This window comes from Vigna angularis, chromosome 2, assembly GCF_016808095.1.
Source record: "Vigna angularis cultivar LongXiaoDou No.4 chromosome 2, ASM1680809v1, whole genome shotgun sequence".
Lineage (NCBI taxonomy): Eukaryota > Viridiplantae > Streptophyta > Magnoliopsida > Fabales > Fabaceae > Vigna > Vigna angularis.
In genome coordinates, this window is record NC_068971.1 from 45,837,437 (window position 1) to 45,853,690 (window position 16,254).

The 16,254-nt window shown below is 33.0% G+C and overlaps 2 protein-coding genes and 1 long non-coding RNA gene across 7 annotated transcripts; all 3 read right to left on the reverse strand.

The window, feature by feature from the left end:
- Nucleotides 1–1,767: 1,767 nt before the first annotated feature.
- On the reverse strand, nt 1,768–4,292 carry LOC108327798 (vacuolar protein sorting-associated protein 55 homolog). 4 transcript variants are annotated; one of them, XM_052873702.1, is made up of 6 exons: nt 4,125–4,292; nt 3,256–3,283; nt 3,114–3,165; nt 2,657–2,696; nt 2,494–2,578; nt 1,768–2,261 (listed from the first exon to the last, which is right to left on the reverse strand). In XM_052873702.1, exons 3-6 carry the CDS (start codon nt 3,144–3,146, stop codon nt 2,078–2,080), a joined length of 342 nt encoding a protein of 113 aa, XP_052729662.1. In that variant the 5' UTR covers nt 3,147–3,165; nt 3,256–3,283; nt 4,125–4,292; the 3' UTR covers nt 1,768–2,077. The 4 variants fall into 4 exon arrangements, with proteins under 4 accessions (XP_052729662.1, XP_017416994.1, XP_017416993.1 ...); XM_017561505.2 differs by lacking the exon at nt 3,256–3,283 and having other exon boundaries at nt 4,127–4,292; XM_017561504.2 differs by lacking the exon at nt 4,125–4,292 and having other exon boundaries at nt 3,256–4,114.
- A 547-nt stretch (nt 4,293–4,839) lies between these two features.
- On the reverse strand, nt 4,840–7,257 carry LOC108328356 (WD repeat-containing protein LWD2). Of its 2 annotated transcripts, none has more exons than XM_017562216.2 (3): nt 7,088–7,257; nt 6,158–6,223; nt 4,840–6,053 (listed from the first exon to the last, which is right to left on the reverse strand). In XM_017562216.2, the coding sequence occupies exon 3, from the start codon at nt 6,038–6,040 to the stop codon at nt 5,006–5,008; it is 1,035 nt and encodes a 344-aa protein (XP_017417705.1). In that variant the 5' UTR covers nt 6,041–6,053; nt 6,158–6,223; nt 7,088–7,257; the 3' UTR covers nt 4,840–5,005. The 2 variants fall into 2 exon arrangements, with proteins under 2 accessions (XP_017417705.1, XP_017417704.1); XM_017562215.2 differs by having other exon boundaries at nt 6,188–6,223; nt 7,088–7,255.
- Nucleotides 7,258–13,393: 6,136 nt separating this feature from the next.
- Nucleotides 13,394–15,986, reverse strand: LOC128195624 (uncharacterized). The gene is made up of 3 exons (XR_008247328.1): nt 15,838–15,986; nt 15,615–15,687; nt 13,394–13,494 (listed from the first exon to the last, which is right to left on the reverse strand). It is a non-coding gene; the product is annotated as an uncharacterized LOC128195624 (long non-coding RNA).
- Nucleotides 15,987–16,254: the final 268 nt, after the last annotated feature.

Genomic DNA, 16,254 nt, shown 5'->3' on the forward strand with positions numbered 1-16,254 from the left:
ACAACAATGGTTCTATTGATATTGTAAAAAGTTCCTATCAAAGTGGTCCTCGTCCTGCACTACGTTTTCCATGTCTTGAAAACAGAACTATTTCTTTCTAGAATAAAATCAGCTGTAAAATTGTGAACTGCGCCACCGCCACCCTCGCGATAGTTATACTCTTTTCCTTTGGTGTGAAATATTGTTTACAAATATTGGTGAATAAGAATTTGAAGGTGATATTGCATTCGTATTTACATATTTGAAAACTAAAAGATGTGAGATTTTGTGGGATGAAGCGATTTTCAAATCTTTCCTCACCTACATTAATTTGAGGATATTTTTAATAAAAATATATTTTTATTTTCAGTTTTGTTTCTTCACTCTATTATTATTGGTTACTCTTTCAGTTAGACAAAGATTCTCGTGAAACCATGAATCAAACAATTTGACATGAGTGATCATACAAAATTTGGTTTTGATTTTCTTTTATCATTAAATATGCATTTAATGGCGAAGTTAGTTGGCATAAGTAGTTGGTGAGTATATAAATTTTGAGACATAGAAAAGTTGAGTTCATTTTCTTTTGTTATGATGGAGATAATGGTGTTCTAAGCTCTTTTAGGTGAGTTATTTGTGTGTTTGCATGGTTCATGGGTTCATAGTTTTGTTTTCAGTACTGAGTTGTGAGGTATGTTATCAAGCTTATGTGTATTATCGAGTTGTTAATATTTTATCATTCACAACTTTCATGGGTGACGATGAAAATTAACCAAAGCTTGTGGTTGAAGATGAAGGATGGGAACTTATCCCTTTTAAGGTGGAATCGATTCCACCATGCAGCAAGATGAAAAATGGAATCAATTCCAGCAAGGTGTAATTGATTCTAACATATAGGGAACTGATTCCAAGTGTTTGGAATATGTAAGAGCAAATGGTTCTTAACTGGTGGAGGTCATTAATGGTTCTTATAGGTGAAGTTGTTTTTCATTTGGTTTTGTTTGATATGTGGTAGTCTTTGTAAGTGTTAGAGTTTTCCTGGTGATTCATGATAACATTGTTTCATTTGCATTGTATTTGCTTGTGATTGTGTCAATGATGTATGTGTTAATGATTGTTTATTTGTGTTGGTGAGATAACAATACTTTTTTGCTTAAAATTTGTTGTTATTATTTTTCTAAACTTATAAGCACACTTTGCTTGTGGTACTAGATCTCGAAGAGAAGATATTGTGTGCCTGAATTGGTACTTGATTTGGAGGTGGTGGATATTGTGTGCTTGTTTGGGGATTGGGGTATTCTATTATTTATTTATTATTTTTTTAAAATTTTAATATTTCAAATGAATTTTCAAAACATTGATAATTTATAAGTATCATCTTTACAATTTGATAATCTTCATTTTCTACTTATTAAAACATTTTTTTAAATCTATCACATAATTAAATATCTTAAATTTTTTCAAACTTTATTTTCAAATTTATTTTCAATCATCTCCGAATCCCTTAAAAGAACCATCACTCTCAAATCCACTCATATTCATCTACTCACTCTTCTTCAAATTCATCTTTAAAAGTGAACGCATCCTTATTATCTCTTACCACACCCAAACACAGCATTTCCTTATGTACCCGTGATTCCCCTTCATATTTGATTGGTTTAATTTAAATGTTTCACTCAGCCTAATTTATCAGAAATCATGAAACATTCCTATATAGGATAACAAATCACAATAAAATGGAATCATGTCACCAAAAAGATAGGTTTATCTGCATGTCTCAAGAGCATGGGCGAGAAAAAGCATATATATAGTGTTAACAGAATGTTGTTTTACATGAAAGATATACACCACCCTATGAACAATAAATAAACCAACAAAGTCAAATGTCATGTGTTCTCCACAAACAAAAATTATCACAAATAACTTATTATATCAAGAATACAAAGTGACAAAAACGAAATTTGCGGCAGAGCTCTACAGAGGTTTGAACATACATTTCTTTTCCAAGGTTTGTGGTAAGTCTCACTATCTGGTTTCCCTTATATGGTTACAAACCCTAATGACTAGCAGGATGTCAAAGCATTGTGGAATGTTCTATTTACCAATCATCATCAAGGTTGGCTTGGTGGAAACATAAAACAGTGCATATAAATATGAAGAACGATACAAGCTCAATGAGCATCGCGCCTGTCTCAATCATATGTGCATGCTTGAGGATTATAGGAATGGCTATGCTCCCAACGGCTGATGCTCCAGTCAAAAATTTTGCAGCATCTATCCAACTGCAACACAGTAGCGGGTGTTACATTTACCGTTGAAATAAATAATATGTAGATATAACTGTCCAAGCATTCATATTGAGTTGAATAAAGGTTTTATAAACAAGAGCAGCACCAATTGCATTGCATACAGCTCTACAATAGAATACCAGTAACCCAAAAGCCAATCGCATGGAAATTGTTTCTACATAAATCAGACAGCTTTTCTGAGCTCTAAATGGCAACAGATACCTACCCCCCACCATCACGGCTCATTAGAAATTGAGTGGATCCACCTCCAAAGAATAAGCAAGGCATAGGTACAAGCACATACATCAGAGCTGCAGGAGCAATGTTCTCACCATTAATTTCTTAAACAAATATACAAGACATTTCCAGTTTAAAAGACTCTAACTAACCTGATAACATGGGCCACCAATTGTTATATATTGCACATGCCTGCCACAGCAAATAGAAAGTAAATGGTAATACATTTAACACTTTCCCTCTCAACAGATAAGATGACTCATTTCAATCAGATCGTGTATCAATCACATCATAAAAAAATCTATTTGAACTCATCATCTTTCTTTTCATGTTTAACCTAAATTTGGCCCATAGATTATGGACCTCACCAGTATGTATTTCCTTACATTCCAATGCATCCACTCGGACACCAATCTTCTTTTTTTCAGAATGTAGTCATGAAAAGCAATATGTAACAATCAAAACCAAACATAGAATAATCAAAAAACAAATTAAAGACCTCAAAATTGATCAAACCAAAGTTGGTAGAAACATAATTGTGAAAGGATAAAAGAAGAGATTATTGATTTCAGAATAAGCACACAATCAGTCTCGTTGTGAAAAACATACCAGAATCTGAAGCAAAATGCTAGCTGAAAACATAAAAGCCAACCCAGCAAGGCTGCAAGTGTAGGTAAAATAAATTTAATCTTAGTTTGCAATATAATCTATCATCATGGTACAAAATCAAGAGAGCTTAGTTTACACTTACACTGAAAAGACGATAACAGTCCCAGAACACCCATTTATTCGCATCAGATGCAGGAAAGAGTCAGTAACATAATTTAAAATATAAATTGAGAAATAAAAAAATAAAAGAAGAAGGAACATAAAAAGGCAAGAAAATACAATCCTTAGTTGGAAAAGTGCTACATGAATTTGGCCACTTCCCACAGCAGGATATAATCCCCAAAAGAATAAATGGAATGAAAATAAATATACCGTTAGTAGGATTTAGCTTTTCTAACTTAACTGTTACCCAAAAAAATGAGATTTTAACAAACTTTTTATAGTTTCTCATATCCTCTAAGAAAGCACCCCCCTCAGTTTGGAGAAGCCAATTCCCTTGAGGGTGATGGCGACACAAACACACGCAGGTGACTAATTTGGACCTCTAATCTTACCATCCAAGCTACTCTTCAGCCTGTGTTTTGCATTCTTACTTCTTTAGAATTGAACTCAATATTGCAAAGGAAAATTTATCAATCGGTGATTTTTATAAGCAAACATCCAAGCATAAATTCCCAATTTAATTACAGCCTGGCCCCTGTACTGTTAAAATTTTATGTTGAATTCTGTGCTCTTTGAAAACTTTCATTAACCATCGTTCCTCTTTGTGAAGATACTGTCTTGGTATGCCCTAACCCCCACTCCCACCAGAATCATAGAAAACCCAATAAACGAATTGCCATCGAAATTTACCATTCATAACCCTAAGCAAATTGTGAACAGGTCTAGTTTTATCCGTTTGTTGTGGCAATATTTGTTGCAACAATGGGTAGTGGAAGCGAAAGTAATTGCGACCTAATTAGAGTAATAAAGAGAATTCCAGAGAGAAGAAAGTTGCAATAGAGACCAGTTACCATGTATTGTCATTGCCATGCTCGAAAAGGGTCCTCAGCTCTCTCCGATTGCAATTCACAGAACAGAGATTTTCTCCGACGGAAGAAAGTGCAGAGCTGATGTGGGACTTGCTCCGAATTTTGACCCACTCTTTCTCGCCTTAATTTTAATCAATGCTATTGGACTTTCCAGTTATTCCAATATATTAACATGTACTATATCACAAAAACAAATACTGCTGGCTAAAAATTCAACAAAATATATCTTCACCATCTCATCACTTCTTATTTATTATTTATAATAGTAGAATTAGGATTTAGTATGCTTATTTCACCAAATAAATGATTATTTAAAACATATAATATTTGCATATATAAAAAACTAGATTTTTAATTAAATTTTATATCAAATAGATAGATATTTCTTTGAATATAAAAGTTGTTTTTAAAATTTCTAACTAGAATTTATTACGCATAAAAAACTTATATTGCTAATTTGTCAAAAGTATTTTTCTGTAAGGTTTTGAGGTAATTATCATATTAGTATACAGTTGCTCTTATATTTAAATATATATAATTGAAAAAGTGAAATTTTTATTTAATATAATATAAAAAAGTAAGCACAATATTACATTTTAGTTTTTCATTTAAGAAAATTCTTTATTTGGAGTAAATCAATATGAAAGGCAATTTTATCGCGATAATTACTTTTCAAGTACAAGACTGTTACAATCTTGTTAAAACCACCTTAACTCCCCCCACCTGTTTGTCAAAAATTTCACCTTTAACACCTTCATCTCAAATGAATGCAAAATGTCTAAAAATTGATGTTCAAAAAGCAGAACTTTGCTTTTTGTAGCATTATTATAGGTTTCACTCAACACATAAAAGAAACAAAAACTACACTTTGAGTAGTTGTAAGTTGTTGAAGAAAGCAAGCGCAATCCAATCGACCTGCATTGGGGACCAACGGACCTGATTGATTTCAGCCGGAGATCCGTACCACATCACTGGCTCCACTTCACAACCATTCCTTGATGGAAACCTTGAGTCCATAACGTCCCAGATGAAGGCCCTTGCATCATCGCCAACAGAACACAAATGTCGTCCAAAATCTGGGGACCATGACATCGCATTAACACATGTTCGATGTTTACTCAACTCCATAAACGGTGTGGTCGGAAGCCTGATATCCAATATCACCACCTTGTTGCTGTCCAATCCCACTGTCGCCATAAATCTTGGATCACTTTTGTTCCATTCTAATCGCAGTAAGGGACAATCCTGCACAGGATTTTCATAAATTATGGTAGATTTCTCCTTGTCTCTTAAGTCAAACACCCTCACAGAACCATCTCCTGACACGGAAGCAAACACATTGAACCCACCCCATGAAATGTCGTACACTTCTTTGTCGTGTGCCACTAGCTGTGCCTTCATGACTTCCCTCTCAATGTCCCAGATGGTGCATGTGGTGTCCACACTAGAAGTGGCTATAAGACGAGTGTCAAACACTGCCCAATCAAACGAGGTAATTGCCGAGTGATCGCTGACTTTGTTACCAATTAGCGGGGACTTCAGTTGAATGTGGTCTTCGTGGATTTCCCACAATCTGAGGTTGTCGCCTGAGGTGGCAATGAGGTCTGGATTGGTGTCATCCTCGGAGGGAAAGAACATGATGTTTGTGGGTGCATAAGGGTGGTCAAACACCAGACGAGGATCGGTGGTGAAATTGAAGGTGTCGTTGTTGAAGTGGACAAGCTCGACCTTGTTGGTGTAATCTTCCAAGTAACTGCCAATGGCAAGGCGAGGGCTTTTGTCACGACGCATCGACCATGCCAGAGAGGAAATTGGCCACTGAGCAGCATATGTGTGAACGCCTTGTTTTGCCTCTGTGTGGCTTTGAATGCTGAAGTTGACTTCAACGGAATCCATGAAAAATGCAATTCTACAGTTAATTAGATTAGCATGTGCAAGTCAGAAACTGTTCCATTTTTCGCTCAGAGTTAGCTCAAGATGGGAAACAAAATGAATTGTAAAATAACGTGTAACCTTTGCAACTAGATGAAGCAATGAACTTACTGAAACTGGTGTTAGCTCAGCAGAAACTTGGTGAGGCTGCACACACATCCAAAGCATCAATAAAGTTAATTAGGATAAAAACAAATATTCAAAATCAGAAACACTACTGTGGTAGGCGGTTTTGGACAGTAAAAGAGACATCTAACAGTTTTCTATAGTATCAGAGGTTTCTCCCATTGATCAGGCCATCCAATATCCTTATATCAAACATCATATATATCTACTGATAAATTAAGACTGTTTAAAAACTTGTGATGATAGAAACCATATACAAAAAAAACATATACTATTCAGTGATGCAGCACAAGATAACTAAGTATTATTGCATTGTGCATTCAGCAGACCCTGAAATAAGTTCTGTTTGCAACTTTCCTGATATGACTACAAGAAGCAGAAGGCAAACGAAATGACAGTATTATTTCACATTGTTCTAACAGAAAGATACTAATAACATGTTATGTGTAAAATGTATGTGACACCATTTTATTTGTAATCCTGCTTAATTAACAGGTCAAATCACATTTAAACAAAAGAGAGACTATATATAGACATATCTGTATATTATGCATTTTATCAGCAACTGTTTTTTTATTAATATATTATATTACCTTTTATACATGCAAATTCTTTTTTCCAGGTACTGAATAAACTTTATTGTCTGGCAAACTTTTACCCCTAGTGAAAGTATACAATGATGTCCAAAAAGGAATTTTATAGAACATAACTAGACTTTTGTAAGAGTAGAAACAGTCAATGGTTTTGAGAAGCTGAGAGCGTTAGAACATTTAATGACTTTGACCGATGATTATTTTCAGAAAACAGGGACAAAAAAACGAAGGGAAAAACTAGATAGAAGATGAAAACAGAGTATAATAAAGCGTGGTTGGAAAAGGGGCTTACATTGTTCAGATCCCAAAGCCTCCGGTGTTAACTTGGTGCAGTGTGGAGTACAACTGCGATCTGTGGCATGCCTATAAAAGGGTCAGTGGCAAAGTAAATATCAAAGGAACAGCAGCAGCAGCAGCACCAGTTTGAAAAGGGAAGGGAAGGTGAAACTAATGGTCAATATTGTATGGTTAGCTTTTGCAACTCAAAAACATTTGTAAAATCAATTTGTCCATGTCCTTCAGACAACTGTTAGATTGCTACTAATTGATTGAGAGAGAGTTAAAAATTTGTTCATCAATGGAAATTTCTCAAAAAATAACTTATATATTACAAAATTAATTTTATTACTTTTAGTTCATAAAAATCTCAATCCATCGAGATATATATATTTTAAAAATAAATACTAACGATAATAAAATAAATTTTCACAATTATTTCTAAAATATAATCTTTAACCAAACTTAATTTAATTCAGTAAAACAGAAAAGACTAATTTACTGTTAATATCAGATTCCCAACAATTACAGGCATAATAATAGATGGGAGAAGAGTTGATTAAAATAAAAAGATTTCGAATTATTTGTTTACTTTTATTAAAATTATTTGTTTTCCTTAAGCTAAGTACAAATCAATCTATGATTTAAAAGTGAAGAATGGCTTTTATACTTTCCATGTGTTAAAATAATTGTTTTTTTTTATATATAAAATATACATCAGACTTCTTTAGAATCAAAGCTAAAACTCTCTTCTAACTTTCAACGTCACAGGGTGTTACTTGTATTAGTTGAACCTGCACTTCTATTTACATGGGCACAAATTTCGATCTTCATGGAAGCTCCAATAATTGAAACCTTTTTTTTACCAAACTTTTAAAATTTATAGTTAAGCGTGCCAAAACAAAATTAAGTTGTTTCTTTCAATAAACTTATTCTTATGGCTGTGTTTAAAATTAATTTCGGAAATATTAATATTAGTTGAATGATATTTTAAATTTTTATTTTACGTTAAGGATTATAGTTAAAAATATGAAGTATAATTACTTTTAGATTGTAAATATAAACTTATTTTTAAAAGTTTAATAATAAGTTGCGTGAAAATTTTTGCAGTTTAAAAAGAAGATTGGTGATAAAATATTAGTAATTATTTTATGAAACTCGTGTAATGCACATTAAGTAAATACACGCACTAAATTTCATTAAATTGTGAAAAAAATATTATTTTTCTTTATGAAAAAATATATTAGAAACGCGATTTTTCCAAAATCCAATATTTTAAAAAAAGTTAAAATCCCACGTTTTTTTATTAGAAACTTACCACAACTTTCATTAACAATAATTTATATTATGCCTAATTTTTGTCTAAAACGTGATTTTACCAAAATCCAATCTTGCTATTCTAAAGTAAGAAACCCGTACATAACAGGAAAATTTGGACATAATAGAGAATTAATATTTATGAGAGTTGTCGTGAGTTTCTAACAAAAAGACCTGGAATGTTTAAATTCTTTAAACCAATACTCCTTAAATGCGGTAAAAAAAATCAACATTCATTCAATACAATTTATTAGAATAATACAAATATGGACCTTTCAAGAAAAATATGAATAATATAATTTACTCTATAAAGAACTTTACTTCCTACGTTAAGTAATTCAACTAATGAATACTATGATAAGCAATTTTCATATTAATATGTAAAAACTAAATTTGAGTTAACTAGCACTACAAAATAAATTACTTTATTAGCGGATCCAAATATTAAAAAAATGTTTTATGGCATACTAAGAAATAGCTTATCAAAATTTATATTTGACGCTACTATTCATACGTAAATTTATTATTGATACAATATAGTCAAACGTTATTAGCAGTTAAGCAGCATATGTAAAGGACGGTGGTGTTTTCAACCACTAGCAGCGGCTACATGAACGGTATGGTGTTTCACTTTTATATTTTTAAGTTGTTTATATTCTTTCAGACCTTTTTAGTTTAAATATTAGTCTAAAAAGATACTTTACCACCTAAAAGAAAAAACATAATTTTATTGAAAAAACTATATTTATTCATTTTTAAAATTAGAAAATTAAAATATATCTAAATTTTATACAAAAATTAATTATAATTTTACATTTAAATTTAGAGAATAAAAAATACTTTAACTCTGATTTAAAATATTTTATGAAGTTACAAGTATATAAGTTAAATTTTATTAAATAATATTAGTTTAATTTTTACATAATAAAAAATGTAAAAAATATTCAACAATAATAATATTTATATGATAATTTAATATAACAATGATAAATATAATTTTTTATTGACAATTTTTTTATAAGATAGAACTATTACATGAAAAAAAAATTATACGATGTAAATACTTTGTATTATTAATAAATCTATATTATTTAAATACTATAATTTTAAGATATAAAACTAAAATATATTTTTCCAAAATTTAATTTTATTATATGACAAAATTATAGGAAACTGGATTCTCAGCGAACTGATTTCAGAGGTCGGTTTATACATTTTTTTATTATTGAGAAAAGGTGGGAACTCGGGTTTTAGGTAGCCGAATTCAAAGTTTCCATGTGTTTAACAACAGTCGAGCTGGTACTCGAAATTCGGTTATCAGACAACCGATTTTTGAACTGGTTATTTTGTAATCTTATTTTTTAAATGATTAAAACGAAGATAATGGAGAAAAAAAAGTTGCTTTTGCAATTAAGTATATTTTTCAACTTTGTTAAATTATATTTTTGAAATAAATTTTATGACTAAATAAATATATGAAAAAAAAAGTTGCATTAATCTTACTTAAAGCATTAGAAGGTTGAGTATAAATTTTAATAAAAATATTTGTATAATATTTATATACAAATTTAATTTAATTTTAATTTAAGAAGGAATAAAATTGTTTAATTAAAAAAATTATGTTGAATTGAGACAAAATAAAAATCTAGAGACCAAATTAAGACAGCGCAATGACATGTGACATTACAATGATACGTGATATTGTAACTCTCATGTCACAGTGTCTTTGCCATGTGGCACAATGTCACTTTGTCATTTAACCATTTTTTTTAAGTATAAAAAAATAGTTTAAAAAAAAGAGTGTTAGTGTTATATTAACGAAATAAACTTATTGTTTCAATTTTTCAAAAATAGGAACCTAATTGAGATAAAAAAAGGTTAATGTTTCGGTAAGTCCCTATTTTCGTCTAGAATCTCAAATGAGTCTCCTTTTTTTCGGCGTCTTAATTGAGTTCTTATTTTGTGAAAGTTGCATCAATTAGACCCTTACCGTTAAATTAGACCTAACAGCGTTAATGTATACTTGACGTGACACAATGGACTATCTTTTTAAGTGGTGTGGCTGAATGATGTGGATTTGGGTTATTTTAAAATTATTTGAAAGTTTAAATTATTTTAAAATTATTTTATTTTCTCTCTTCTCTCCATCCATCTTCAGTTAATGAAAGTTTAAATTATTTGACTTTTTATTTTCTTCTGAAATAAGTTCTTAATAAAAAGTTTATTTGATTAGTACTTAAGCAATTTTCGATTTCAACTATACCTCAAGAACAACCGTAAACATGACTTGCAATTAGGGTTTGGAAACGAAATAGATTGAAATTGGATTGAAACTGGTGTCTACAACTAAAAAAATTGCTCATAGTTTTCCCTTGATTTGTCACTAGCTCGCAGCCAGATAAGCCTCATGCGACATTCTCTTCTCGTGTTGCCTTTTGCTTCCTCATCAAGCACGCATGCCCCTTTCTCCTTCTCCCAATATGCGAGCCACACCCTTCACCTGAAGCACTACCGGTTGAATCACCTCGGCAACCGCACCAGCTTCCATCGGCTGTGTCCATTATTGCGTCGAGCCCGTTGCAGGCAACACCATTCCATTTTTCTTCTAAGAAGCCCCAAATCGGGATCCACGCGTAGCCTCCACCGAAGACAACACCGCGCCGCTCGGGGCTTCAACCACGACCACGCTAGTCCTCCTCCAGGTCACCGACATTTTTCCCCTCTACAGCACCACTGCCATTTCGGCGGCGATTGGAAGTGGTCACTGGCCATTGGCACTCTTATGTTTGTCCTCTGTATGATTTTACTCTTTGATCATATTAACATGTTTTTTGGTGTTCTTTTTTTCAGAATAGATTGATTTTTTTCGAGAAAAAATTGATATTTTTCAAATGGGCACGGATGAAAGCAACGACATGGCACCGAGTTTATCTCCTATGCAAGAAAGTGGGAGCACGATTCGAGGTTCAGAGCAAGCGAAGGAGGTTGGGAAAGATGTTGGGGGTTTGAGAAGTGAGGAGGGGTGCGGTGGGGTTGTTGTGAATGGGGATGGGTTTTCTAGCATTGAAAAGAAATGTTTGGGTGATGAAGGGGCTGTTAAGGGTGAGGAAGGAAAATATGAACAATAAATATGATCAATCATAGTAAAACCATTAATATTGGATTGGAATTAATGAATAGGAAGAGAAGAAAATTAGAACTATAGGGGAGTATCTGTTTGTGTTTATGAAAAATCATGATGAAAAAGACAACGATGATTGATGCCCATGGAGAATAATAGAGGAGAAATGGAAAATGGAATATGAAGTTGTGATGATGAAGATGAAGATTGGTTGTGTCTGATGTTGGAGGGGAGTTGGAACGATGATGGTGAAGAGGAATTTTTGGAAAGAAAAAATGGAGATCGAAATCTAATAGAATCTTTCCAGTTTTACCATATTTTTTGTCGTAATTCTTTTTAGAGATGAAATAATTATTTTCTTTTTTCAGTTTCTGATGATTGAGAGAGAAGAGAGATGGTGAATGAGAGAGAAGAGAGAGAAACATATGAGGGCAGAGAAAAAAAAATAAAAAGTCAAATAATTTAATTTTAAAATAACTCAAATCCACATCATTCAGCCACAACAATAAAAAAGTCAGTTCACTGTGCCACGTCAAGTCTACATCAACGCTGTTAAGTCCAATTTAACGGTAAGGGTGTAATTGATGAAATTTTCACAAAATAAATACTCAATTGAGACGTCAAAAAAGAAAGAGACCTATTTGAGATCCTGGACGAAAATAGTGATCTACCGAAACATTAAACCATAAAAGCTTGATGTAAACCCACTACTAAAACACATAGTTTTACACTAATTATTTTACAACATTTTGATATAACATTGTCATTTATTTATTACTGTATTAATATATTCTAAATCTAATAAAAAATTTTACACGTATGCTATACTAAAATATTGTCAAAAAGTCTCTATTAGCATATTATTGCTCAATTGTAAAACAAAGTTACTGACTGTAGTTGTTCACTTGTTAGTATTTTAGATTGTATGTGATTTTGATTTCCTTCCTCCGAGAATCCTAGTATACTCTATAGTATTTGGTTAGAGCTTGTGATTTTTTATATCCAACTTATAATTAATTACTTCCATTGCAATGTGTACTTCTCGCAATCTTAAAATTTAGCGATGGCTATTTACGTCTTTATATACAATTTTTTTTTCTTTCAATTTGTTTAAGAACTAGTTCAGTGTAAATTTTATTTTACCTTTTTAGCCTTAGTCGAATATTTGTTGATTGTGTTTTGTTAACCATTTAGTTGATTTAGTTGTTCCTCGTGGTGTCTATATCTGAATTTGCCTTGCAGTTTAGTTCATTGCTACCGTTGTTAGATTTCAGAATTTACTGCTACTGTAAAATAATTGGATGTTGCAATGGTCGTGATATTAAAGTTTGTCTAATCAAGTTCTCAAATGATATTAAATTTCTATTTCCTTAACCGTGATTTTTTTTTCTCAATTATTTTTCCTAATAAAGTTTCCAGTGAGGCAATATTTAATGAATAAGAATGTACTTTGTTTTTCCTTAGATTTTATTTTAGAGACTTTTAAAAAGGTAATGATACGGTAACATAGATTTTTTTTATAATATTTTGACATAACATGTGTTATTTTTATTGGATTCAAAATATATTGATATAATAACAAATAAATAATAAACTGGTAAAAATGATGTGTGATGTATCAAAATATTATAAAAAAATCTGTATTAATTTTTTTTCTTTTTTAAAATTAAGGGAAGTGCTCAAAATGTCATTATTTTGTAAATGTTTCATCTATTAAATTTGAATTGATTATTTCTGTAACATCCCAAAAATATAACAAATATATATTATGGTAGTCTACAATTCTAATATAGGAGAACAGTTAGGAGTCAAACTTGCAGCTAAGTCTTAATAATTACAGTCATCCCAAAAATGGCTATAATTTAAAACTTTAAACACCCATGAGAGTATTTCAAGATAGAATAACTTAACTAAGAAATCCTAAACAAACTAAGCTGCAGCATCATCACCATCAAAGGCCTGCTCCAGGGGTACCTCATCCACCTCTGCTCAAATCCAAGTGGATGATCATTGCAACAGAAACACGACACAAACAACAGACAAACACAAGAAGAAGGGTGAGCTAGATATACAAAAATCATGTTATACAGTCACACACACAGCATGCATAGTTCACTCAAAACATGGTAAATGACATTACAAGACTTGTTGTATTATAAACCGACTCGTCCAGACTAGAATGATTGCCGAGCTATGGCGGGTTATGCACTCATGGTGGCCTCTACTGCTTCGCAAAGCCATTGCCAATGGATTTCACCCTACCACACTCACGAGGTTAGTCCGTTATCACTCACCTTGGGTCATACTGGAAGCACCCAAGACTAGGACCTCCTGCTACTCCTCACCACATGGATCAATCCTCTCTACTTGAGAATGAAAGACCATTGGAGCGTCAGGAAAACCCCCAAGACTGAGCTACCATGCAAATAATTCTAAACATTCAGGGCACCACCATGAATCTTCTCCTTGAAGATCATGGAATTACGTCCAATAACATAGGGCACCACCATGTAACCTCTCTTTGAGATCCATGGAATTACGTCCATAACATAGGGCACCACCATGTGACCTCCCTTTGAGATCCATGGAATTACGTCCATAACATAGGGCACCACCATGTGACCTCCCTTTGAGATCCATGGAATTACGTCCATAAACCATATTGTTATACTTACGCCAATCACAACTTTGTTTCATTCATACTTCCAAACTATAATTCACCCACAATACAACATACCCTCAATCATGTTGCAAAATCAAGCCACCCAAATCAGTTATATAGACATACATACATCCTGACAGTCAAACAACATCAACCATGTCATTAAAACAACTCATACATTACATACTTTCACAAAACCATCACTTATTAACACAAATTTCTTTAGGACTTTTAATTATCAATACTTAAGTAATTCAAACAGCTTGGAGACCCTCACCAATGGCTCCGAAAGGGTCAAAACCCCCCAGAACGACCTAAAGAACGTCCAAAAATGATATCCGGAACCCCGAAAACCACTCAAAACTGTCCTGGGTGATTTTCCAACGACAATAATCGATTATCATATGTGATAATCGATTATTTGCGAGAGCTTTGAAGAGGATACAACGCTCTGACTAAAATAATCGATTATCAAGTGAGATAATCGATTATTCTTATCAGTTTTTGACAGCAACGTGATTTTTCTGGTTTTGGTGCATCTTAGACATATCCAAATGAACAAACTAAAATCTGTAACACTAATATTGATATGAAACATGTTTATAGATGAAAGTAAAATATTGCATTGGTCATTTGGATAGGAATTAGATGTACTAAACCAACTCAATTTCTACTCCAAAACATCTAACTCAATAACTAGAGGACCCCAAACCCAATTCTAACACTTTGTACCTATTCTGACCAATTTGGTGACTCAAACAAGTCACAATCCACTTGCTAAAACTGCCCCAATAGCCCAATTATACCCAGAACCCCTAACTCTCAAATTCACTACCTCACTTCCTCCAAAAGGGCCTTTATTTTCATCCTAGTAGAGATCTTTCTTTACCCCAATTGGTCACCGGAGATGACCCAGATGTCTGAACGCATCAAACTCACCTTCGACGCCAGCACATATGACTAGTCACAACTGACTGGACCAGGCCAGGGCTGCTCTATGATCAGGGATGTGCCAACTCAGGTTTTTAAGGTTCCTCTATCCTACCAACAACGTACTCTCATAAAATCCTGCAAACTGTACTATGTGTCCTAGACTCCAATTACCCAAAGGCTATACATCACTTTAATTCTCACGAAACCCTTTTCTTCCTTTTTTTTATATTTCTCAAACAAAAGTTCTTACAGTACCCGTACTGATATGTTAAATATGCAGAAAACTCCATTCCTTTTATCTTCACTAAACCCATCTATATTTCAGCAATCAATTCCATCATAACAACTTACCACCAATACATTTTTACATGCACAATTTTCCAGCATCATAACACAAGCCAATTTATACTCAACAGGTACATAACAATTTAAATCAACCCACCAATTCAGGATTCAACATGCATATATCTCATAAATTAATTTCAACCAAAAATAACTAGCTTCCCTTACCTCAGAGTTGAACTACCAAGCTCACAGGAACACTCCTTTATGGTGTCTCACACCACGAAAATTCCACCACACCCTATAAACCACCCAAGTGGTGACATCAACAACTCTTAGAGCTTGATTTGACAGAGAGTATGAAAAGGAAACTTCACTGGTGACATGCAACCAGTAATGTTGCATGCCCTAGGCTCAAAGACAGCGAATGAAAAAGGGAAAAACGACTTACCGGTCGGAACGGAGAAAACGTTCGGTAGAAATGAGGCTCTCTATGTCGCGAACGCTTGGGTAGTGTCTATCTCAAATTCTCACGGTTCAGAGAGTTGGAAATCTAGAGAGAAGGCAGAGAAAGCTTTAGGGCACAAGAGTTTAGAGAGAGAAAAGAGCTCAGGAAAGTTAGAAATCTGAGGAACCCTTTCTAAAGTTTGGTTAGCCTTAGAGTGATGGACCTATTTGCCCCCATGTAAGGCCCAATGGCCTAATAATTTATCAGACCCTTACAATTTCTGATAGGGATATGACTTAATTTGTTTCCTCTAATAAAGATATGATAAAAGATTCAAAGCAAACATAATGATGATATCCACTGTCAAACGATCATGGCGATTAATTGTGAAAAATAGGTTTCAATTACAAAAGGAAAAGG

Excerpts from the sequence above, each read along its gene's own strand:
- LOC108328356 (XM_017562216.2), bottom strand. The coding sequence starts at position 6,040 with ATGGATTCCGTTGAAGTCAACTTCAGCATTCAAAGCCACACAGAGGCA.
- LOC108327798 (XM_017561504.2), bottom strand. The coding sequence starts at position 3,374 with ATGTTCCTTCTTCTTTTATTTTTTTATTTCTCAATTTATATTTTAAAT. Across the intron at positions 2,697-3,113 it reads GCATTTTGCTTCAGATTCTG|GCATGTGCAATATATAACAA; the intron begins GTATGTTTTTCA and ends TTGCTGTGGCAG. Across the intron at positions 2,579-2,656 it reads TTGGTGGCCCATGTTATCAG|CTCTGATGTATGTGCTTGTA; the intron begins GTTAGTTAGAGT and ends TTGCTCCTGCAG.